The sequence below is a fragment of the Mustela putorius genome, unplaced genomic scaffold, assembly GCF_011764305.1.
Source record: "Mustela putorius furo isolate JIRA1106 unplaced genomic scaffold, ASM1176430v1.1 tig00000594_pilon_pilon_pilon, whole genome shotgun sequence".
Classification (NCBI taxonomy): Eukaryota; Metazoa; Chordata; class Mammalia; order Carnivora; family Mustelidae; genus Mustela; species Mustela putorius.
Genome location: NW_025421427.1, coordinates 1067940 through 1093680, shown reverse-complemented (window position 1 = coordinate 1093680; position 25741 = coordinate 1067940). Strand labels below are relative to the sequence as shown.

Here is a 25741-nt window from a genome sequence, read left to right as displayed (position 1 = left end):
GATTACTCAAAATTAAAACCTTTTTTTTTTTTTCAAAGATTATTTATCTATTTATTTGACAGAGAGAGATCACAAGTAGGCAGAGAGGCAGGCAGACAGAGAGAGAGAGAGAGAGAGAGGAGGAAGCAGGTTCCCTGCTGAGCAGAGAGCCCGATATGGGATCCCACGACCCTGAGATCATGACCTGAGCTGAAGGGAGCGGCTTAACCCACTGAGCCACCCAGGCACCCTCAAAATTAAAGTCTTAAGAAAAAGTATCCTCAACATCTAAAGCAAGAGAAATTACATGTGAAGAGCCTTGAGTTTGGACAATCCCGTCATGTTTAGGAACTTGTAGTGACTCATTATTATCTGGTAATGGCTTCTACCCAACACTTTCCTCCTGAATTCTAGGACTACTGACCACAGACACACACTCGCAAACCTTTCCCAAACTCTGCTCATGAGTTCATAATCCAGATTTGTTTCTCCACTCTCAGGAATTAGCATTGAGTTTAGAGCTGAAAGTAGTAGTATTTTAAGATTTTAGGGGCACCTGGGTGGCTCAGTGGGTTAAAGCCTCTGCCTTCAGCTCAGGTCATGATCCCAGGGTCCTGGGATTGAGCCTTGTATCCGGCTCACCAGGGAGCCTGCTTCACTTCCTCTCTCTCTCTGTCTGTCTGCCTCTCTGCCTACTTGTGATCTCTGTCTGTCCAATAAATAAATAAAATCTTTAAACTGAAAATTTTTTCAAAAAAAAAGATTTTCTATAACTCCTACTTCTCCGTTCAAAGAAATGTCATACTGATTCTATTCCCTACATATAAGCACTATAGCCCTCCCTGGCTCATTCTTCCACATTTTTTTAAAAGATTTTATTTATTTATTTGAGACACAGAGACAGCATGAGTGGAGGGGAGAAGTAAAGTCCCCACTGAGCAGGAAGCCCGACATAGGCTCCACATGAGGCTCGATCCTGGGACCCTGAGGTCACGATCTGAGCCAAAGGCAGACCCTGAACCAGTTGAGCCCCCCAGGCGCCCCATCCCCATTTATTTTTTAACTCATGCCTTGAAAATCTCTTTTGTGGTACATTTATAATTAGTTCAATTTTCTTTTTTTTTTTTAAGATTTTATTTATTTATTTATTTATTTTTTTTTTTTAAAGATTTTTTATTTTTTATTTATTTGAGAGAGAGACAGTGAGAGAGAACATGAGCGAGGAGAAGGTCAGAGGGAGAAGCAGACTCCCCATGGAGCTGGGAGCCCAATGTGGGACTCGAGCCCTGGACCCCAGGATCATGACCTGAGCCAAAGGCAGTCGTCCAACCAACTGAGCCACCCAGGCGCCCCAAATTAGTTCAATTTTCTTGCTCAACTTTGCCATTCAACTCTTTTACTATGTGGAAAATAATTGTGTTTGATTGTGTCACATCCTTGCTTAAAACCAATCCAGAATAAGGCCAAAAAGGGGTGGGCGGAGAGAAACAAATAACCAGGGGGACAAATAGAAAAACCACAAGATGGTAGCGTTATAGCCGCCTAAATTACAAATTACATAAATCAAATGTAATTAGGCTAAGCATAACAATTAAAAGGTATAGGTTGTCCGACAAGACCAAAAAAAGAAAAAAAGCAAGAGTCAGTTACAATCCGCCTGCACGAAATGTGCTTTACAGATAAAGACACAGGAGGGGCATCATGGAAATGTCAGAGCTGGGGGCTCCAAGAATCACTCCCTCCCTGGGAGCAACCATGGCCAACCACTGGCAACAGTGAATAGAACCAACAGTTTTGGAAATCTGAAATCTAACAGAAAACTTGGAGGAACATGGGGAGCGCTTAATGAGAAAAAGAGTGCTTGCTTTTCTAGGAAAGTATTATGGCCCTTCTGCCTACCCACCTACCATCCCGCCTTTTCCAGCTTCAACGCTCTCTGTACTCCTGGGGTGGCTTGTTGAAATGAAGGGGGAGGCAATACAGACTGCATGGTAAAATACAGTTTGTGGTTTTGCGTTCTGACCTGTTTGGTGGTTCTCTGAGAGAATGGCACAGCGACCTTTGTTTGCAACGGTCCCCTCAAGATGGAGCATCATTCACGGTGGCATTTGTTGAAACTATTTAAAAATACACATTAGCTGGGGCACCTGGGTGGCTCAGTGGGTTAAAACCTCTGCCTTCGGCTCAGGTCATGGTCTCACGGTCTTGAGATCGAGCCCCACATCGGGCTCTCTGCTCAGCGGGGAACCTGTTTCCCTTCCTCTCTCTCTGCCTGCCTCTCTGCCTACTTGTGATCTCTGTCTGTCAAATAAATAAATAAAAATCTTTAAAATAAAATAAAAAATAAATAAAAATACACATTAGCTAAAGCTGCTCAGAGAAGGTGAATTTTATATATATATATAGAGAGAGAGAGAGAGAAAATTTACAGAATTATTAGAATTATGATTAAAATAAAACTAGAAATCTTGTTTAACACACAAGGATTAAAAAGTAATATAAAATATTTAATAAAGGATAAGCATACATAAAGAGGGAAAAGAAGAAATTAAGGAGGATGAGTGGAAAGAGGAGTAAAAATAAAGAAAGAGAAAATAAAAATGTAGCATATAAATCCGTGAAGGAAAAGTGTAAAATAAGAAATAAACGCTATGGTAATGGGAGAAATGAAGCTCAAAGAAGATACAGTATGAGGAAAAAGGAGAATGCTAGAACATGAAGAATTCTGTGGAAAAAAAATTTTAAAGGCTATCGGAGAGAAGAAGAAGAAAAGTTCCACACATTTACTTGCGAAATCAGAGAAAAGCAGAAGCACTTATGGATGTTAGAGATCTAGTTACAGGAGACAGGAGGGTGGTTCTGTCCACAAGTGGTTGTAAAAAGCATAAAGAGAATATGTAAAATATCTGGGAAGTATGCAAACCCTTAAATGAGAAATAAACGGAGGCAGAATAAAGATGAATAGAACGGGAAGCCGAGGGAAACAAGAGAAGTTATAACAGAAGGCAGGTGACCCAGCAAAGGAGATTGAGAATCAGATCTTTTTAAGGAAGTCGTTTACTGTATCAAGTACAAAGAAGAGCAGAAGAATAAAAAAAAAAATTAGAGGGATGTAATGAATGGAATTAAGTAAAGCTTGAGCAAAATGATAAATGCCAAAATAGATTTGAAATGTGAGAGGATGGGGCACCTGGCTGGCTCAGCGGGGGGAGCCTCTAACTCTTGATCTCAGGATTATGAGTTCAAGCCTCACGCTGGGTGTCCAAATGACTTAAAATAAGAAGAAAATAACAAAACACAGAATATTATTTTTACAATAAATGAATAAAATAAAAAGTAAAATACAATGTGAGAGGAATCGTGAAAACAAATAATGAGAAAGTGTTAACTGAAACTTGAGTAGATTTAAACACAGCCAAGTGCATTATAGGAATGAGAAGATTATTGAGGTATTTAATAAATACGTGTTTAGCACTTATTCTGCATAGAGCAGTGTCCTAATACTTTACAGATACTCTATTTCTCACAAAATCCATGAGATATGTGCAATAATTCTTTCTAATTTACAGAGAGGGACCAGAGGGACTGAGAAACCAGCCCGGAAGCTCCCTGTTAATCCACAGCAGGAACGGAACTGACCCCAGGCAGGCAGCCTCTCACATCCATCCACTGCCCGCCACTGCAAGTAGCAAGCCAGTAGCAGAAAAGAAAAAGAGAAATAAAGGAAGGGAGAAAAAAATAAAGCGAAACACAAAGAAAAAGAATCAGTGTGTGGTACACCCAAATTAATAAGAGCTAACACTGAAATAGCAGGAGAAAAACGTGAGGGTAAAGCACATTAATTTGGGAAAGGGAGAGATTGATGAGGGGTGTGCGGGCTAATAAACTGGCAGGTCTCAGCACAAGATGCAAACGCAGGACCCCTCAGGGAAAAGCATTAGGAATTTCAAGATGAGGACAGCAAAGCAATAAGCCAAACACAGGGCTGGACCCATGGGCCGACGCTAAATGGGAATAAGAAAAGCTTCCAGCAGCTGCAAGCCTCCCTCAAATTCTCAGAGCAGAAGGCTTTGGAGAACACTCACCAAAGGAGGCCTCTGCCCTCGCTGCAGATAGACAGACGCTTCCTCAAGCTGTGCAGGGCAGCCCAGACAGCTCAGCGCACTCACAGACAAGGCTGGGCCTGGCTCGGACTTGTCATCCTTGGGGAACATGTCTCTGCGGAGTGGATTTGCCCTGATGTGTCCAGAGGAGCCACAGACTGCTTTCCAGACGCCACGTCTTCCTGGCAAATAGAAATCATTAATTAAAATTGGAAGATTCACCCCTGGGCACACATGCTTTTTTCCAACACAAATGAGGCACGCCTTACTGTATTCCCCAGGGCTGGACTCTGACCCGACTCAGCCACGAACTTCACTCAGCAGCTTACGCGGGCCTCCCTGCAGTTTCCCAGGGAATTTTTATCCCTAGAAAACTGCTGTGGCAGCAGAACATTTCGAGTGGGTTTCTATTTCTGAAGTTGTATTAAAAAGCAAGCTGAAATGCTGTTTCTTTCCATGAGCTAACCCCCAAATGTTAATAGCATCCCTATTACCTGTATTAGTTGATATGTACAAGATGACCTACTTAGGACTGAAAATTTTTTATTGTATTTTAATTGCCTTCAGCAACATAAGATTTAATATGATGCAGTATATTTCACTGTGAAAATGGCAACGCCTACAACTACTCTCGCCTTCAACAACACACTGTATGGGAGAAGTCAAACGGACACACGGATTTGCACAACATGGCTTATAAAATCAAACACTGCCAGTGCCTCAGATATCGTCCTCTTCAATTTCATCTTTTCTTTGTACCCACAGGCATTACTATTTTAGGTCCCTCGTTCTTTTGCTGTTCTTTACAGACGTTCCACACAGCTCTGCCTCACGAGATAGGTCCTTTGTGGGTTTCTGAACTTGACACTGATGGTGTTAACACTCCCGCAGTCTGCTTTGTGAAGCGGAAGCTGGGACTTCAAACCATCCTCCACTCCTCTTTCTTCCTTGGCTGTGCCCTGGTGACCTGGGGGAGGCTGGAAGCCTGGAAGTAGGGAGAAGGGAGAGCCACCATCCTGCAGGTGCTCGGCATCCCCACACCACACACTCTGACACTAGTAGGTTCCAGCAGCAACGACTTCTTTGATGTCTGTGGTTGTTTCCCACACTCCCCAAACTAGCCTCATTATAAACCCTCAGGCTCACAGTGCAGCAGGCCAGCAACCTCTTCTGAGGACCTGGGTCCCTGCCTCCAATCTTTTATCTTCTCCGGCTGCTGGATAGGCCTCCTGCAGCTGTGTTCTCTCGGCTCTGTGCCACGCTGCCCTGCAGTTGCTCAGGTCCTTTTCGGTCATTCTAACACTGTGGCTCCCTAGAAGTACTATCCCAAGAGAGAAGTGGAAGCCACCACTTCTTCTGTCCTGAGTCCAGAAACTGGCTTTATTTTTACTTACTTTCCAAAACACATACAAGTTTTTTTTTTTTTTTTCAAATGTATATAGCATCTTTCTATGCACAGAAACTGGCCCCTCTTTTAGAGGACTCCTTTGGTCAAGGTCAGAGCCTGAGGGCCCTGTGTCCCACCCCTGCCCCACTGTGGCTTTCTGCCTGGCCTCCCTCCATCTTATCCTACTCCAAATCTGCTTTACTTTCCAGCAACCCTGCCCTCCAAGGCCTTACTCCTGCCCCACCCCCATCCTGGCTACCTTCAGCCTCCCTCCCCTCAGGTCTGCCTTCTGGGCTCTACCATCTTCTGTTCAGGAAGTGGCCTTGACTGACCATCTGTCCTCTTTCTAGGCAGCACCCCTCCCTGGTCTCTCTCCACACAGCCCACCCAGTACCTCCTCGACATCAATCTTGTGCCTCTGGAAAATTTTCCAGCCACTCTGCGGGTTATATCCATGTTCCTTACCCCCACTGCCTTGCCACCCAATAGTAGTGGACATGGTAACAGCACCCCTAGTTACTGGTTCTTTAAAACATATTTGCTGGGAGCTTCCTCAAAACCAATTTGAGTTCACAGTTCACCCCAAGGCGCTGGGCCTAGGTCCTGGGGAAGACTAAGTCATGCAAGAGGGCAGATGGGTAAATTAAGCTACGCTAAACTGCTTGTCAGTTTTGTGGACTAAAACTGTTTTAAAAAATTGCCATAATTTCTTGCATACCTGATAATGTGCTGAATGTGTGCATTACCTGCTTAAACAACAAAATAATTACATTCCTGGGATTTACATTTTATGGCACTATTTTACAAATTGCAAAGCAATTTGAAGAGGAGTGAGGCATGGAAGTCCAAACTCCAAGACAAGGAAAATTTATCTTAATTTTTTAAATTAGCAGACTTTATCTTTTAAGAACTGTTTTAGATTTACAGAAAAACTGAACAGAAAGTACAGAAAGTTTCCATATACTTTCTCCTCCCCCCACTTCCACTCCTAGTTTCCCCTCTTAACAACATCTTGCACTGGTGTGGGACATTTGTTAAAACTGATGAATCAACATTGATACATTATTACTAACTAAAGTCCACAGTTTACATCAGGCTTCACTCTCCTGCTGTACACTCTATGGGTTTTGCCATTCATAACACCATGTATCCCCCATTATAGTTTCATAGAGAATAAAACTTTCTCTGATCCTTTTACTCTCTATAGGTTTGTGCATTCCAGAATGTCATGTAGTTGGAATCACACAGTAGGTAGCCTTCTTCAGACTGGTTTTGTTCAGGAAGCAATCAATATAGATTTGAGGCTCCTTGTCTTTTCATGACTTGCTAGCTCATCTCTGCTCTGTGCTGAATAATATTCCATTGTATGACTGTGCCATGGTTTATCACGTTCCCCCTGAAGTGTTTTCTGGTTGCTTCCAATTCCTGGCAATTATAGATAAAGCTTCTACAAACATTCATGTGCAGGTTTTTGTGTGAATAAAACTTTTCAGCTCATTTAGGTAAATACCTAGAAGTTTGATTGCCAGCGGGCATGGTAAGACTGTTTTATTTATTTATTATTCCAAACTGTCTTCCAAAGTAGCCGTACCATTTTGCATTCCCACCAGCAATGCGTGAGAGTTCCTGTTGCTCCACATCCTCACTAACATCTGGCGTCACCAGTGTCCTGGATTGCATCCACTCTAACGTGGCTGTCCTGGTATCTCACTGATGCTTGCCTTTGCGATTCTCTCCTGATCCTGATGTCTGAAGTCAGGCATCGTTTCACAAGCGTATTTGCCATCCATGTATCTTCCATGGTGACTTACCCGTTTCTAAACTAACTTTTAAAAAACTCATTGTGAATTTTGACAGGTTTATGTATATTTTGGATACCAGTTCTTTATCAGATAGGTTTTGCAAACATTTTCTCAGTCTGTGGCTTGTCTTTTCATTCTCTTAACAGCATCTTTGGCTGAATGGAAGTTTTTAATTTTAATGAAATCCAGTTGATCAATGTTTTCTTTCAACACCAAGATGTTTAATACTGTCTCCTTACGGGGCGGGCGGGGACCTCTAACTCAGTGCCACTATTGTCAAGCCATCATGCATCTTCTGTTCTTTCTTCTCAATCTCTCTGCACCCCCCGACAAGCGGTTGTCAAAGGATCAAAGACCACATCCCTACTTAGGCCTTTTTGCCTGGAATCCTGAATTCTTTCAACACCCTCCTTCTTATCTCCTGGCTCCAGATACTGAGTTCAAATACATCTTTGCAACTAACTTTTTTTCCTGTTTAAACTTTCTCTTTAAAAACGGAAATAGTTTAGTTTTTTTTTTTTAATGAGATAGAATCTTGTAGAAAATATGACACAGTGCAGGAAAACCAAAAAGAATTCGTTGCAAATCAACTCCAGTACCACACCTGAGATAACTGCATGTTAGTACTTTGGTCAATATCCTCCCTTCTTTGCTGACCACATCTATACTTAGAAATCTACAGCTACGTTTTCACACAAATAAAGCCTAGAATTTAAAATTATATGAGGTTAGGAAGAAGCCTTATGTATCATGGACATAGACAAACATTAATATATAAAGGTCTGCCTTATCTTTGTTATCCTATCTTACAGCTGTACTCTAAGTTATTTAACTAAGTTCCGTTTGCCGACATTCTGGTTATTCCCCTGTTTTCTTTTTCTTAAAAGAATCCTCCCATGGACCCTCTCCTGTCCTATGCCCAAGATCTGCCCCTTGTCCTCTGCCCTCCCCAGGCCCATCACCTGCTCAGCCTGCCCCCTAAACACTAATTCAGGGCCCAGTCTCAAGGTTTTCTCTGTGCTGCTCCTACCCTGGGTTCAACTCCCCCGAGGCTGAACTTCTGCTGCTGGATCCTACCCACCCTTCCCCCTCTCTCTGTCCTGGAAAGTGAGCAGGGAACTTCCCAGGTTAACTTTAATGGCTGCTCGGAGCCCTAGGGCTGACCCTGTGGTCACTTTATCTGTGAAAAATTGCTTCAGGATACTTTGGAGTCTAGAGAGGCTGACAGCGCAGAAACCCTCCGGGAAGCCCGTCTGAAAGTCACGATCTGGAACCACCCAGGCCTCTGGGCGCCCAGCAGAGGGGGCGATAGCAGTCTCGGGCCTTGACTCCTGGGAACCAGAAGACTTCTACCCTTTCATCTCTGCCTCTCGGGTCTTCTATTCAGAACCTTGTACTGAATGGAGCAGGGAGGACTTTTCTTTCCCGAGGGCCCTGAAATCGCCGGCAGGGGAAATTCCAGGAGCAGATTCAACCACAGAAAGTCAGGAAGGGCTCGAGAAGGGAAACTATTGCGCACCAGGGAAGAGTGTTCCCTCCAACCTGTCACTAGAGTCTCTCCGTCCCGACCCGCTGCTACCGGGGACTGACGGCAGCGCCCTGGCCTCGCGGCGCCACCGCCGCTGCGCCCGGAGCCACTCCCGCGCTCGGCCCCTCCCCACCGGCCTCCCGTCATCCCGCTGACAACTGAGGGGCGACCGGGATTCGGCCCGGGGGAGAAGAGCCGGGACGGGTCCGGGAGGTGGCGGCGTCAGGAGCTCGTCCTTCCGGCGGAGGCTGGCCCTGGAGGCGAAAAGGTAAGGGCAGCGGGAACGCAGAAGCGGGGGAAACGCCCGCCGAGTCCCCCAAATCAGCGTCCCGGGCTGCTGGCGGCCGGGGGGGCCCCGGTCGGCTCCCCTGCCCTGCGCGCTCCGAGCGCCGCCCCCACCCACCCCGCGGGGCTTGCCCCGACTCCGGGGCCGCGCGCCTGGACCCGCGAGTGGCCGCAGCCAGAGCCTGGAGACCCGGCGCCCACTCGACCACGGCTCCCGGACGGCGTTGCGGGCGCGGAGCCAGGTCTCACGGCCTCACGGTCCCAGCCGCGCGGTCCCGGATGGCGCTGCGGGCGCGGAGCCAGGCCGCGCGCTGCCCCCCCGGCCCCTCCCCGGCGCGCGCCGCAGCCGCAGCCGCAGCCGAGAGCGCACAGGCCCCAGCGCCCCGCCGAAGCGTACAAACCGCACCGCAAGCTCCTGGGGCTGCCGGGGCCCCTCTCCTCTGTTCCCACGGGGCGCCGACCTGTGGGTGCCGGGCCTGGGGGCTGCCGAGTGCCCCGAGACCCTCGCACTTTCCTCGCGCCAGGATCCCAACCGTCAGCGGAACACGGCGCGCTCCGACTCCGGCTGAGTCCGTCAGAAACCGGGGGAACCGACCCGCCTCGGCGCCCCGCATGGGCAGTTACCTGGGCAGGCCGGGGTCCCAGCCGTCGTCTCCCGCGCAGGCGCGCACGGACTCGACCGAGAGGCCGCGGAACCGCCGGCGGGCTCAGCCCCCTCGTCAAGTCCACCGGCTTCCGACCGTCCACCGCGCCCACCCGGCCCTGCGGCACCGACGTGCGAGGAGGCAGCCAAAACGGGATCCGGCCAGTCCCATCGCGTGGGCGGTCCATGAGGCTTGGAGGCGCTTTCCCATGGAGAGGTCCCAGAATTCCATCGTGGGGCCTCTTCCCTCAGACTGGTGGGACAGTTACCTCCAGCGGACTCTCTGGTCTCTTCGGCACCCCAGGGCAGCAGGGAGCCCGGTGACCATCAAGATAGCTCCTCCTGAGCGGAAAGCGCTTCCCACCACTTCTCCCGCAGAGGACATGGACTCTGCAGGGTCTTCACCCTCTCAGAAGCCCCCAGACCCGTGTGCAAAGGAGACGGTGCTGAGGGCCCTCGGAGAGTGCCAGAAAGGGAGAGTGAGGTTTGATGAGCCACTGTTTCCCGAGGACTCACACAGTGAAATCAGGAGTCCAGACACCAGAGCATCCGCATTTAGGCCCCTGGTGAAACACGGAGCTCTCACTTCTTTTGTGCCCAGGCCTGGGCCTCTGAAGAGAAGCCTCAAGCCCTGGAGTTCGGATCGTAGCTTGACGGAGAGGCCCAGTTGCTCCTACCTGAGCTCCTTGGCCAGCACACACACAGGTGGCCTGCTCGGCTCCAGAAGAAATGCGATCGCAAGTTCTTATAGTTCTGCGAGAACTTTCTCTGAGCTCTGGAAGAGAAATGTTTCCAGAATGTCCCTACAGACACCAGAATGGCCAGTAAAAAAGGCAGAAAAGGGTCATCGGTCTCACTCTCCAGTCTCACTGGAATCAGACGGGTCCCCAGAAGCATCTGGCAGCTCTGGGCTGCTCTCTAGTCCTGGGGACCTGCTGGCACCGACCCCACCTCGCCATCTTCGTGATGCAGACCCTGGAGAGGAACTGGCGTTAGGGGAGAAAGGTGAACTCCAGGGGAGCAATAAAGCCGGAGAGGAGACAACCAATCTCACCACAGACTCTGTCCCTGAGACGTGCTCTGCTCTTCAGCCTTCCCTGCCTCTCGCCCTGCCTTCTGCTGGCCCTGCTCCAACCCAGAACCCACATCCACAGCTGGAGAGCCTCACAGAAATGCGGGAGTCTCCCCTGGCCCTCCCACCAGCCACGGGAGAGGCAGTCTCCCTGAAGGAGGGCGGCCCGCTGTCGTCCCAGGGCTGCTCAGGGTCAGAGCCCCTTTCAGGCACCTCTTCAGACTCCAGACCCATGTCAGCTTTCATCCTTCTGACCGCTGTTGCTCCCACATCACCGGCAACTGATGCCACATGGCCCCTTCCATCCTCTCAGGCCGAGGGGACTGCTGGCAGCCCTGCGGTGCTCCCCGGGCTGAGTCCTCTGTCCGGAATGAGCAGCCCAGCGCCCCATCTTCCTGCCTCTGCACCTCCCGAAGCCACAGCTTCTGCAGACCCCACGTCAAGCCCTATGTTGGGGCTCCCACCCAAGAGTGAGATCGGAGTCTCTTCATATGCCACAACTTCAGTGGCCACTACAACATCTTCAAGCATCCTGACTCCCCTGCCCATGATCGCTCCTTTCGCTTTCGAGCAGACCTCTCCTCTAGCTTCTCCTGCTTCAACCCACCTCCTCCATGGCCCAGTCAAGGCTCTCTCTGGCATCATGGCCACCCCCCCCAAAGACCGTTCTTTCGTGCCACCATTGGATTTGGCCATTGTGAATGTTACCGGTACCCCCGGCAACACTTACTCCACCCCTTCGACCAGCCACTCCTTCCTTCTTGGGGCTACCTGTGCCTTCAGGGCCAGCTTCACCCCGACCACAAGCTTCATCTTCCCAGCACACCCGCGTACTACTGTTCCTACCGTGCACACGGTCACCATCTTTAGCCAGGTTCTTTCCAGCGCTGTGCAGATATCCCCTAGTAAAAGCACTGCCAGCTTGCAGGGTGTGGGCTGTCCTCTGTCAGCTTCAGCCCTGGTAGCTTCGCCCCAGCCCTCATTACCATCCAGCATCTCCGCTCCCATATCCACACTCGGGTATCCCTCAGGGGCTGGCTCAGGGCCACTCTTCCCGTGCTCCCCAGGAGCCACTCTCCAGCAGGCATTGGGGGCTACAGGTGGGCAGAGGCAAGGGGCCTCACAACCAGCCCTTGGCCCAAGCCTCAGTAGCCCTTTCATTTTTGGAAACTCAGCTGCGGCCTTCCCCACCCCAACCCCGGCTCCGGCTCAGCTGGCCTTAAGCAGTACTGCGAAGTCACCCTCTGGGGGTTTGACCGCCTTGGCCTCCGCCTGTCCCCTCCCTGCCGGCATCTGGCCAAACTTTGGCAGCACTGCAGCAGGGGTTCCCTCTGGCCAAGCAAGTAAGACTGGTTTGGGGGTTGTGGCCCAGATGCACCAGAATGTGGCCTGTGGCTCTGTGTTTGGCAGCACAGCCCCACCCCCTTTTGCTTTTGGGGGATTAGTGACCCCTATGGACTGTGGGGACTCTGGGGTCAGTGGGCCTGGCCCGGACAGGAGCTCCAATCCCGGGACATTCAGCACTGCAGGAGTGCCAAGTGGGACCCATGGCGCCATCTCACCTTTTGGAAAGGGCTGGAGCCAGAACAGTCCAGGCCTGACCAACCAGAGGCCACCTTTTGTCTTGGGGAGGGCCAGCATTTCTGCAGGAAAATCTATGTTTGGGGGCCCCTGCGTGGCCCCCTTTGCTCAGAGCACCCCTGTCCCTGGGCCAGTAACAACAAGCAGCAGCTTCAACTTTGGGATGACTTCTCCACCTGCCCAGGGTTGTGCCGGGAGAGGAACTTTCAGATCACCAGCCTCTTCATTTTCCATTGGTGCAAAATCAAAAACCCCAAAGAACCGGGACCAAGGGCATTCCCGAAGGCATGCCCACAGGAAATAGCCTGTGTCCCCCTCCCCTGATCTGGACTTCAGGATTGTGAAGAGCCTTGTGGGTCTTCCAATTCTCTACAGCAAACGACTCCCAGATCTCAGGCTAGAACTTTACATATTCACCGTGTGGGTCCCAATCTGCAACCTTAGAAGAAGGTGAAGAGCCAAGGTATCTAGCAGTAACGGCAGAATGAAACCGAGTAGGACCGAACCTTCGCAACTAAAGAACTGTCCCTTCTCACCCACTCCTCTCTCTGTCGGGTGAGAGTGGTCAGGACACCGCCCCGACTTTCTCCTCGGGAACAGACATGCCAGGAAGGCAGCAAGTACATCCTGCACTCTTGCATCTTTTGGGGGGAGGAACAGATTCTAAAACTTAGCCTGCTCTCATCTGGCCGGAAGAACTCATTCCCTTTCTCGTCCCACAGGGGTGCGCCCCCTCATCTCTCACTGCTTTTTCTTCAGTGAGCGCTTGGAGGAGCTTTGGATGTAATTTGACCTTGACTTGAATTCGATGAAATCTGGTGTAATTGTCCCTGATGGATCAACCCTTGAGGGCTGCACTTGCTGTCACTTCCTCCCACCTAAGCGGTTTTAATCTTTTCCTGGGAGAGGTGGTGCTCTGGCCCTTTCCTTTCCCTGCCAGTTTAGCTCCTCACAGACGGGAAAGTCCCGTCTGTCAGATCCCAGAGGTCACTCCGTGTTCCAGAAAAGGGAAGCTCTCGGCCAATGTCCCTCCAGGCTTGGAGCAAGGCTCCTGGCCTTCTGCTATCTACTCTCCAGTGTGTCTCTGAGACTTGCTCTCATCACTTTGTCGACACAACTGTGCCTTTTGTACTTTGAGCTGAGTCTGGAGGAGGAATGGCTTGGAGGAGTGATGTTACTCCCAGCGAGCAGAGCCCCTGTGAGAAGTTTCTGGGGCTGGGCTGATTGTCTAGGGCTAGCAAGACCACTTAATGGCTGCAAATATTGATTCCTGACCTCACAACAGGGTTTTGACTTCAAGGGCGGACTCCTCAAGAAGTAATAGGGCCTGGAGAGGGAAGGACATGTTCTTCTCTCTACATTATAGTCATGATCCTACAGTATGAGCCAGAAAGGCCCAATTAGGGAGCCAAAGTTTACACTTCATGTTTCCTTTGAATCTGTACCTCCACATTCACATCTCTCCCAGAGAGGACAGGCAGGGCAGGAAGCCTCTTAGACCTGAGAACATGGGAGAAAGGGAGACATGTCAGCAGACATCTGCTCTGGAACCAACAGGAGGTCTGTAAGTGAACTGTGACATATTCCTTAGCATTTCCTAGTGTGCGGGGAGGCAAGAATGGCTCCCTGAACACATCTATCTCCTGTTTTATGGATATCTTGGAAGAGGTCCAATTGGAACAACAAGCAATCTTCTATTGGTTGATAAAATAAAAATAAATGTTGAAATAAGTACATGCTACAGGAATTACTGTTAAACTCGTATCAATAGAGAGGCAGAAAGACATTAAGAAACTTGCCCAAGCCCACCCTGTTAGTGAAGGCCAATGTGGGGTTTTAAACTTCATGGTTCCAAGGTCTGTGGTCACCTCTCCCTCACTACAGCAGGTCCCCAGAGCTAGAGCTGTATAGCAGGCATGTCTGATTAAATCTCCATGCCGTTTCAGATGTTTACAGCATTCCATGACCCAAGAGTGCCATCTTACAGAGGGGGGCAAGAGTTCTTTACATGATAATTTAATATTTATCTAGTCATGACCATATGCCCTGTGTTGTGCTTTGCACCAGACATTCAGAGGCAAAGGACGACTCCTGTCTGGGAAAACTGAGGCGGGGGGTGGGGGGATTGGTAAGTTAGCCCGTAAGTCCAGTACAAATGCTGGGGGGAATGGTAGCGGAGCAAGTCATCTTATTTAAAACTCAGAACTTAAACAAACAAACAAACAAAAGGACTCAGAACTTCAATTCTGTCTTTATGTGTTTGGAGCACCAAGGGGAAAGGGACATTGCAGGCTGAAGGCAGATGTTCACGGACAGGTCTAGAAGACAGAGCAGATCTCTTGGGTTAACTTCCAAGGAGATACTGGGAAACTTCCAGGTGTGGCTGGGGAGAAGCCCTGGCAGATCTGGACAGATCGTGGGGCAGATCGTGGGCATATTGTGGGCAGATCACAGAGCAGATCGTGGGCACATCGTGGGCAGATCCTGGGTGTGCTTACAAACCACGTGCAGCATGGACAGTGTTCCAAACACAATGGAGAGCCTCAGAAAGATTTTAATCAGGGAAGAGACAAGTTTGGGTTTGATGGTTCTGGCTGTCACGTGAGGAGGAATCACATGGGGACAGACTGGAGGCTTAGAGACATGGGAGAGTGTGAAGACACCTGCAAATGTTAAAAATATGGGTTCAAACTAGGTAGCCAGCAGTGACTGCTCACCAGGCAGAGAGAGAGCAGAAATCGAGGAGCAGGGACTGGTAACCAATTGCATGGTTGTGGGAGGAGGAGAGAAGCAGAATGAGGGAAAGGGGTTGCTGAAGAAGATGGATTCTGAGCCGTCTGGCTTGGAAAGAGGGGAGAACAGTCTGGGCAGAATACACGGAATTTCGCATAGATTGTGAGATGACTTGGGTGGGAAGGAAACCTCTGCAGGCCCTTCAATCACTTGCTCACAAACCATGGGCTGACCGAGACTGGTTACTAGGCACTCTTCTAACACGTGGGATGCATCAGGAACAGACAAAGTTCCTATTCTTTTTTTTTTTTTTTAAGATTTTATTTATTTATTTGACAGAGAGAGATCACAAGTAGGCAGAGAGGCAGGCAGAGAGAGAGGAGGAAGCAGACTCCCTGCTGAGCAGAGAGCCCGATGTGGGACTCGATTCCAGGACCCCGAGATCATGACCTGAGATGAAGGCAGTGGCCTAACCCACTGAGCCACCCAGGCGCCCCCCAAAGTTCCTATTCTTGTCCGAGCTTCTCTTCTGGGTAATGATAAACAATAAACCATCAACACAACAGAAAGTAATGAGTACGTGAACGAGATGGTAAATGGCAGGAGCCAAATAGAGGTCGTAGAAGGACTGAGACGGGGCCGGAGTTTCATCTGCGGTCTTACGAGAAGCGGACAACTGAGCATAGACGTGAATTCACATGCCAGCGAACGAGGGAAGAGGATTCCAGGCCAGAACTGGTGCCAGGCTGCAGGGTGGGGGGGGGCCCTTTGGGGCAAAGAAATGACAGGTCAACTCACTTTTAGGTAGTATTATTCTGATTGCTGGCTGAGATGAGACCGCAGGGTAAGAGGGGAGATGGAACATGAAACAGACTAACTTATTTATTTATTTATTTTAACTAGGCTTCAACACGGAACTTGAACTCATGACTCTGAGATTGGGACCTGAGCTGAGACCAAGACAGAGCCACCCAGATACCCCCATACTTTCTTATTCTTGAGAAAAGAAAATTTTCATTGTGATTGTAAATTCTCATTTTTTATTATGCTTTTCTGCAGTCTAAATGAGGTTTCTGCTCCAGCAGACTACCCCAGTAGTGTTGAGTTGTTGAGTAGTAGTGACATGTATCTATAGTGTTGAGACATGTATCTGTCGAATGCAGAAGACAAGTTTTTTTTTTTTTTTTTTAATCTCAGGGGGCTCATTTTAAAGCAGTCCGGACTGTACCATAGAAAATACAAATAAGTTTAGGGGCACCTGGCTGGCTGAGTCAGTAGAGCCTGCAACTCTTGGTCTCAGGGTCATGTGTTCAAGCCCCACGTGGGGTGTGAAGCCTATTAAAAAAAAAAAAAAAGATTAAAACAATACAAATAAGTTTCATATGAAGGAGAAAGAAGGGAATTCTAACCAAGGTGGTACTATCTTTACCGGTGTGGCCAGAGATGAAGCCCACGGCTCAGCTTTGCTACCTCATACAATTCCAGCATTTTCCTGTGGCAGGGGTACGCTTTCTATTCACATCACTGGGGCTAGGTTAGAGAGGAAAGCGCGAGAAGGCAGGGTGGCCATGCGGAGAACTGTGACTTCTTAGACAACATGGAGAAAACCCAAGTCTGTTGTTTGTTTACAGAAGTCGTGGAAAAATATTTAACTGGGTGAAAGGACTAATTCCGACCTGTTGAAGAATGTGCTTTCCAGAACAAAAATGTCCATATTTTAGTTCTGATCTCTCTCAATACACTCTTCAAACTGATATGAAGGAAATGAATTCCTGGAAGTATACTTGGAAAGTAAATTTTCTCTCACTTGTTGAGGAGAATGCTCTCAAGTCTCTTAGGGTCAGCACTTTGCTGAGAATGTCATTCTTTCATGCATGAGGGGTGGTGAGGAATCCTGCCAAGGTTCAGCCCTCTTCCCAATGAGTGCTGTGAGTTTTCTCCTGCTCCCAAGGACCACTTCTTGGTTCTACAAATTATTTTGGGAAGCTGTCCTCTCGTGGCCACTTTTGCCTTAGCTCTTTTACGCACAGTAAAATGCATAGATCTCAAGTGTAGACAGAACGACGAGGTTTGCATATGTATATCCCGTGTGACCTCCGTTCACATCAAGATCAAGAACATTCCCCTTACTCCAGAATGCTACCTTAGGCCACCTTACCAGTCAACACTGCATCCTGCAGGCTAATCACTATTCTGATTTCGATCACCAGACAGTTTTGCTTGCTCCGGAACTTCATATAAGTGGAATCACATAGTACATTGCCTTGTGTGGCATTTTTTGCCTGGTGTTATGGTTTTGAGATTTAACTGTGCTGTTATATATACAACAGAACTGATAGAAATGTATTGTTTTTATTGAAAATAGATTTCTATTTTATAAACAAATCACAATTCACCTATATAGTGCAAGGAAATGAGATGCCTGATCATGTCCATAGTTAGGAGAAACAACATCTGTTAAAGCCCCGCCAGCAGAGCGGCACAGCAGAAGCATGCTGGGCCCATACCCCAGAGACTGATGCGTCAAAACTCTCCTCTGCTAGGATCCTTGCATTTCTTCCCTCCCAGATCTCAGGAGGAATGGGCAAGTTGCAGAATCTAGTTTTCCTTTGACCCCTCCTACGATGCCTTACCACACTATTTAATTTCTACAGATGGTTAAGAAACAAATCTCTCTCCCTTCTTATTTGGGACGAGGTGACAAATTCACGTTTACTTTCCAATGGATCAGCATTATGTCTTTCAGAATACACACTTGTTTCTAGCTATGTTTTTTTTTTTAAAAAGATTTATGTGTTTATTTGACAAGAGAGATCACAAGTAGGCAGAGAGGCAGGCAGAAAGGGAGGAGGAAGCAGGCTGCCCTCAGAGCAGAGAGCCCGATGCAGGACTTGATCCCAGGACCTGATACCAAGACCTGAGCTGAAGGCATAAGCTCAACCCACTGAGCCACCCAGGTGCCCAATTTTATATTTCCTTCACACTTTAAAGAAAAATGTTCTTATTGGGGATTTTTGCCTGGTGCCTCTATTACACTTCACTTGGGCACTAGTCTCCTGCTTCTTTCATTTCTTTACTCAGTCTGATGCGTGATTTATCAGATCAAGTTAACGGGAGTGCTTTGTGAATCCTTCCTAAAGCAAGACATGTTGCAGTAATCATGAAGACACCATTTGTAGGCACTTTATGGGCAAAACAGAAGCAAAGAAGTTAAATGGGAAATAGTAGAGAAAAATGCAAGGGATTTGTTAACAACAAAAGAAGTTTGTGCATCAGGATCCCATGGACAGACTCAGAAAACAAAACAAAACAAAACAGAAGTCTTAGCAAGACATTTGCAAAAATGTGTCTTTGAGAAAAGTTTTGTGAGTAAAGTACTCTGGAGTGAGTTTCTTATAAAAAGAAAATACAAATTCCTATAATAAGCACCTGAAATAAGAAAAATTGCTTTAAAAAATCACATGGAAAAATGGAAATAAAGTGGGTGGGGGGGTTGGAGGACCAGGGACGGCCCGGGTGGGGGGTGCTGCTTTGATACCTCACGTTCATGGGTGCGCACTTCGACTCACAGTAGAATGTGCAAGAAGGCAGGAGCTGATATGCCATCATCTAGTAAAGACTGGTTTTCAACACATGATAACTCCGAGGGGTAACTTTGCAGGGCCAAGGCCAGGCTGCCCCAAGATGGGCCACTTTGGTGTGAAGATTATTTTGAGTTAAAAAGCCATCCGAACCCAGCAGATTCAGGAAAAGCTTTTTATCTCTCCTACAAATGGCTAAAAAGAAATTTGGTAGAGAACCTGCTCCAGGAAGAGAGCTGTTACAGCAGAGAACTATGTTATACTGTGAAGTCGGTCTGAGAAGAATCTAAGAGGTCCTCTGTGTCCTGTTGTTTTTGAGTGGCCCAGAAAATATTTGTGTCCCAAACATTTGCTCTTTGTCATTTTCCAGAGAATTGCGTTTCATCCCTCAAGTCTCAGACTACAGTCCAGTTCTTAGTTCAGAATGACATGTATTCGTCATTTTGCTTGGCTGTCCTTGGAACTTCATGTCTCTGTGTGTTCCCTCTATGAACAAGGTTAAACTTTATTTTCTCCTGTGAATCTTTCTCATGTCAATTTGATTCTTGAAGGAGCTTCAAGGGCAGAGGAAATTCTTCCTGCCTGGAGCAAGATACCTGTGTGGTCTTAAGATGTCTCCCCACAAACTGCCTATTCATCATCAAAGGGGAAAGCCTACTCATGTGTGACCTTGACTGTGATCAGAATTAACCACATTAATGAGGGGCAATAAACATTGCATGCTTCTTGAGTTTTCTGCCCCGATAAAGACTTAGTACCACTTACGTGGTGTTGTGGTCAGGGATGCAAAATCTGGGCCTTATTATGAGGGGGAAAAAAATCCCACAAAGTGCAAATGAGAAGTATTATTTAAAAACAACAAGAACACAGAACACAAAGGGAGCAGTTATTGTACTATTTTAAAATGGCATTTCATAAAATACAAAAAGAGGCTGTGAAGATGTTTTAGATAAATGGAAACTAAAAGGATATGGACAACTGATGTTAACTACCTGGAATTTAAATAAAAACATTTTTTTTTTAAAGGGATTTGGGGGGCACCTGGATGGCTCAGTGGGTTAAAGCCTCTGGCTCTCTGCTCAGCAGGGAGCCTGCTTCCCTTCCTCTCTCTCTCTCTCTGCCTGCCTCTGCCTGCTTGTGATCTCTCTCTGTCAAATAAATAAATAAATAAAATCGTAAAAAAAATTTTTTAAAAGGGATATGGGCGACTGATAAAACAGCTAATCTGTACCGGAGGGGAAATGCTATCCAGGGCATTACTGGATCAACAGACAACACTGAAATACAGACCAGAGATTTTAAAAATAACACCATTGTGAAATACACGAAGCTGACACATACTTTCATTATACATAAAGAATATCCTTATTTTTAGGAAATATCTATTTAAATATTTGAGAACAAAAGCCCATGAAACATAGAATTTACTCTTACCCGGTTCTGAAAACAAATAGAGAAACACAAAGATGAAGATGGAGACAGTCGGAGAGCGGGGGGGACGGAGCGGGGCGAAGGGAGGGAGAGGAAGGGAATGGTTTCCAGTGTTAAGGGGTGAATCCCCCAAAAAAGGTATACCGGTTGTTTTTGTACTATTCTTAGTCTTACTAGTTTTCTTCACGTTTGAAGGTACTTCCAAGTAAAATGTTAAAGATCCTTGTAATGGCAATTCGACAAAGGGCAGAAAGAATAGTAACACAAACACCCAAGGTCCCGCCACGCAGCGCGGACGGTCTGCAGTATTTTGCCGACGTCCTTCTCTGCCTCCACCGCCGTCGAGCTGCATTTTGAAGCAAATCCAGGGCACAGTTCCCAGGGAGCACCCGTTCTCCGAGGGTGGCCGGCCTCGACCTCGGCTTGGGCTCCGCGCAGAGCCGCGGTGATGCGGGCGAGGAACAGCCCCCGCGCGCGGAGGTCTTGCCCGAGGCCGCCGGCAGGGGCCCACCCGCCGGACGCGTGAGGTACAAAACGTGCGCCCCCGCTGCTGAGCGAGACCAGCACCCGCCGACGAGGGTGGGATTCGAACCCACGCGTGCAGAGCACAATGGATTAGCAGTCCATCGCCTTCACCACTCGGCCACCTCGTCCCACAGGTACCTGCGCTTTTTTGAAGACTCTCTTAATTCTCCCTTTTAGCAAAGCTTTGCACTTTGACCCTGAGGCGTGGCGTTGTTTTTCAAACTGCGGCTGTCCCAGAGAATTCTCACACCCGACCGCTCCCTCCACCTTCTCCCCGGGGAACCTGTCACACTAGGAGGCTCCTGCCACACCCGCCCGGGTCGCCCGCCTCGGCGGTCATCCCTCCTTCGTGCTCGCACTTGCCTTCCGGTCGCGAGAGATTCTCTCTATCCCCCCCCCCGCCACCACCAAACTCCATAACCTCGTTTTCTACCCGCTGCACCCTCAGTCTCTGCTCAGCCTTCCGATCTCCTCTGAGGCCCGACAGCCCCGGCCCCCAGTTTTCCTTACCGCCCTACTTGCTGCGGCTTTACCGTTGAAGACTCTTCGATAAAACGTTTTCCCTTGCAAATGTATTTTCATTGCATACCTGCTACAGGATTTTATCCTAATATGATGTATTTTAGTGCTCAAACATCCTTTCGTGCCACTGTGCAACAAACAGCATACACTGAAATCCAAATTTTAGTTATTTCCAGCGACGATGCATCTATTTAAGCACTTTCCTTCTGCCTTGAATAGCTGTCGCATTTAGCCGTGGCACACAGTAAAAGATGCACAGAGATAATTTTGTGCATAGGTCATTTATTATACATGCAAAGTAGGATTGCACTGGAAACGCGTTCTTCAGTGAAAGGGCTGGGAATATTTCCCCCCAAGTCATGTGTCCGCAGAGGAATAAGAAGAATTTAGTGGGAATTAACAGCAAAAAGACCACTAGTTTGTGCTTCTAAGTATGGGACATTTTACAAAAGGTGCTTTCATGATTGTTTAAGGTGCATTCTCTTCGGTACATTTCCTCCATCTCAATTTAGTAAATAAACGGTAAATAGTTTATTTACTAAATTTACTAGTAAATAACAGGGATAGCGAAGAGGGGACTTGCAACCACCTAAGTATAGTTTCACCAAGTATGATTATCTATTTCCTTGGACAAAAGTCAAGTAGAATCGTTTTCTTAAGAGTCTGAGTAAGTGTAGAAAAATTAAAGCGCTAACGTGACGTGATACGTGCGTTCCCTTCCGCGTTAGTGTGCTGTCAGTCGGAAGGGGATGAGAAATTTGTCACCTCCTCCGCGAAGAGGCCCTTAAGAACATGCCACTGAGACGCAGCCCTCGGTCTCATTTACAGACAATATATACAGAATATCGGAGACGCCAGCGTTTCCAACCAATTGTTCCTTCTTGGCAACAGGGAATATCATCCTCCCCGACCCCCCCCCCAAACCCCCCCCACCCCGCCTCGGCCCCCAGGTCGCAGGCCGCAGCAGCTAGCTGTCGCGTGCAAAGTAACACAACGGCCGGACTGGCGAGGGGCTGGGAAGCGGAGAGGGTCGCGCCCCCCAGGAGCAGGTGCGTGCTGGCGCAGGTGCACTGTCGGGAAGTGTTTCGCTCGGTCCCGCGGGCTCCCGATCTCCAGCCTCTGCTGCGGGGCGCGCCGGCTTCTCTGACCCAGCTTCCCGGATCTCCACTAACACGAGCGCGGCTGTTTTCCCACCACATTTCCTTGCTCCTCGCCTCTCTCCGAGATGCTTTCCTCCTCTTTCCAAAACCCAACGAAAGAGCCTGTTTCCAAAAACAAACGTCCCCGGCAATACCCAGAGTGACTGCGCTTGTCCAATCCGCACAACGGGGTCCACGGGGGGAGGTGGGACGACAAAAAGCCAGCTTCAGAGTAGGTTGGTAAACGTTTCCGTCGTTGTCTTACTGAGCCGGTCTGCCCTGAAGGAGTGCCCCAGCTTGTTGGCTCACAGGGGGTGGCAGCAAGAATAAGTTTGGCCTTATTTGCATGGAAAGAAGAGCGATTTGCATGGAAAGTAGAGCATGGCTCTCAGAAAGGAGCTGAGTGTCCGAAATCCAGGGGGAAACCAGACAGAGGTCCCACCAAGACTTGAGCTTGGATCGCTGGGTTCAGAGTCCAGAGTGCTGGCTATTACACCATGGGACCCAACCCCCTGGTCCTAAAGGCTTTGTTGACCTGCTTGTCCTTCCTTAGATCCAGTGGCTTGAAAAGTGGGAGCATTCTGCTTTCCGTCCTGTAGGATTAAGTGATGGGCTGCTACCTGTCACACACCATCTAAACCAGAGTCTTTTTTTTTTTTTTTTTAATGTTATTTATTTATTTGAGAGAGAGACAGTGAGAGAGAGCATGAGCGAGGAGAAGGTCAGAGAGAGAAGCAGACTCCCCATGGAGCTGGGAGCCCGATGTGGGACTCGATCCCGGGACTCCAGGATCATGACCTGAGCCAAAGGCAGTCGTCCAACCAACTGAGCCACCCAGGCGTCCCTAAACCAGAGTCTTAATAGAAAACATCGACTTCCAAACGTCAGACATCCTCCCCTGCGTCCCCGAATCTCCTCCTGCACCATTCGGAGCTGGGTGCTCCGGGAGGGGGCAGGCAAGGCGGTGACGGAGACCCAGCCCTTCCCGAGGTGCAGGCTCCGTGACAGGTGTTTCGGCCGCCCTGTGGGATGGGGTGCCCTGTCCCTGTTTCAGGGGTGAGGAAGCTGAGGCAGAGCCCTGAGGTCCCTCGCTTCGTTATCAGGTCTTATTCGCGCTCTGGAAAGGTTTCACCGGGGGAGCCGCTGGCGCCTCCGCAGAAGTCCACGTGCCTGCGCTGCGAGGCTGGATGAGGCTCCCAGGGCGCCCGGAGCACCTCGGGGTGGGGAAGCAGACGGGAAGAGGGACGGATCGCAACCGCCATCCTCCCCTTGCTCAGCGCTCAGGAACCGGCCACGTAAGCAGGAGAGACCCCCAAAGAGACGTCAGGGCGAACCGCCCCCTGCCCACCCACCAGCCTCCCCTCCCCTCCCCTTCCGGGGCGCTGAGGCTGAAGCACAAACAGGCCCCGCTATTTGTAAGAGCTTTCACACTCTACATCATCATCGCTGTACTTTTTCTCTCTCCTAAAGAAGTTTCTGTGGCCCTGGGCCGGTCACCTGTTGTCTGCCCTCCCAAGGCTGACCCCTGAGCCCTCACACAGATGCCCAGCTCCTAGGACTTCCTGCTGGACCTCTGGGTCGACCTGTCTGTCCCTCACTGGCTGCTGCTGGGTCCTCCTGCAGGTGGAACTTTGACCCCTGGGTCCCACCCTTGTTTCTTTTGTGAGAGGCTGGAAAGCCCCAACACTGACATTTTACACCTTTCGGCTGTAGAAAATTGTCTCTGGCCCACATATTGAAGTCTGGGGAGGCTGCCAGAGGTGTCGGAAGTTAATTCTGTGAACTTGACCTCAGACAAGGTTTAACAAATTGTGAGAGGGGTTTCCTTTCCCTCTAACTCTTCCCTCTCTAGTGTCATTGCTTTGTCCCCCAGCCTGCTTAGTGGAGCTGGGGTACTCATCTCTTAGATGTCTTCCTGGCTCCCCCTCTCCTGGGATCCTGATCCCCCCTCTCCAATTCAGTCCCTACCCTGACCCTATCTGCCCTGCCAGACTGTAGATTGTAATGGCCAGGGTAGGTCAGGAAGGGGGTCCTCCTTGTGTTCAAGGCTGAGAGGGGGCAGGCTGGTGAGAACTTCAGTTGTTAGGGGCGTGAGGTGATAGGAAAGAGCGAGAGAGAAGTGAGCAGCTGCCATGGATCTTGCTGGGCCCGGGGCTTCCAACCCGCTCCTTCCCAGCTCTGGAAAATGGTTGTGAGCCAGCCCTTGCCTGTGTTGGGGAGCAAGTAACTCTGTCCTCATCAAGGTCGTTCTTGCTGGAATAAGAATCGGATTGACATGAGACAAATTAACAGAAAAAAAAATCCCATTTAACAGGAGGAATCCACAGAGATATAGGAATTCCAAAGAGAGTCTAACTGAGGTATATATGTCATCCTGACTAAGGAAGAGGGGGGTGGGTAGGGGACTTCAGGGCAACTCCAGGGCAATGAGAGGCAGAGAAGATGCTCAGTAATTAGATGTTCGTTCTGTCCTGTAGATGGGTCACTCAGATAAAGTGCATCTCTGACAATGACCTTTACTTTGGAATAGATTTCCGATTTAGAATCGTCTATGTAGTGAAGGAAGGAGCAAAAGTTTCTCTTGAGCCCACAAAGTGTCAGTTGCCTTCAGCTCAGGATAATCTTCATGCCACAGTGGTCCATCTTTGGGCTATCTGCCCTCCGCCCCTACAGCTGATGTACTGAATATGATTTCTTTATGTCCATTCATAGAACATTTCTTATATAGATTTATTTCTAAAATGAATCTTCATATTACTTTCATTGGATGAAATATAATTAGTTATTTGCATCAAGAATAACCTGAACGGTAAATAAAATTAGAAAAAAATCCGTATTGTTTCAGAAAAGGTCACTGATTTACAAAATGAGATGCCTGAAATGATTCTCAGTGAAGGAAGTTTTCTGAACATGTAGTAAAAATGGTAAATCAGATTATCTCTGGATACACTTTAAAATAAGAAAATCAGCTACCTGAAATAAAGCTTGAACATAAAGCTTCTCAACTGTATAAGATTTTAGGACAACCAAGATCATCCATTTTTTAAAGAGGGAAGATAAGGGCGGGGTTGGGGGAGGGAGAGGGAGAGGGAGAAGCAGGCTTCCTGCTGAGCAGGGAGACCAATGTGATCCCAGGACCCTGGGATCATGAGACCTGAGGGACCTGGGGAGAGGCTGAAAAACTACCTGAGCTTATGAGAGGTTGCTGAGATCCAGGAGACTAAGACAGCTGGAGTTGGCAGGACAGAGAGCTGTGATGAGAGAAAGTTCTAGAAGGAATTCCCCACTGAGGAGAATAATGATCAGCATGTTCAGGCAAGGCGGTAACTATACACAGCTGGGAATGAACCATCCACAAAGATCAGAGGTAACTGTGATATTTGCTTGTCCTTTCAGATCAGGAGAAATGATACAAGGTATATGTCTATTG

The 25741-nt window shown here is 48.6% G+C and overlaps 1 protein-coding gene and 1 non-coding gene across 2 annotated transcripts; one reads left to right on the top strand and one right to left on the bottom strand.

Moving 5' to 3' along the window:
* The first annotated feature begins 9423 nt into the window (after window positions 1-9423).
* POM121L2 (POM121 transmembrane nucleoporin like 2) lies at window positions 9424-14107 on the top strand. The gene has a single exon (XM_004778739.2). It carries the CDS (start codon window positions 9697-9699, stop codon window positions 12682-12684), a length of 2988 nt encoding a protein of 995 aa, XP_004778796.1. The 5' UTR covers window positions 9424-9696; the 3' UTR covers window positions 12685-14107.
* Window positions 14108-20696: 6589 nt separating this feature from the next.
* On the bottom strand, window positions 20697-20778 carry TRNAS-GCU. The gene has a single exon. It is a non-coding gene; the product is annotated as a tRNA-Ser (tRNA).
* Between the last annotated feature and the right edge of the window lie 4963 nt (window positions 20779-25741).

Bases quoted from the DNA above. Each gene is read 5' to 3' on its own strand.
- POM121L2 (XM_004778739.2), top strand. From the start codon at position 9,697: ATGGGCAGTTACCTGGGCAGGCCGGGGTCCCAGCCGTCGTCTCCCGCG.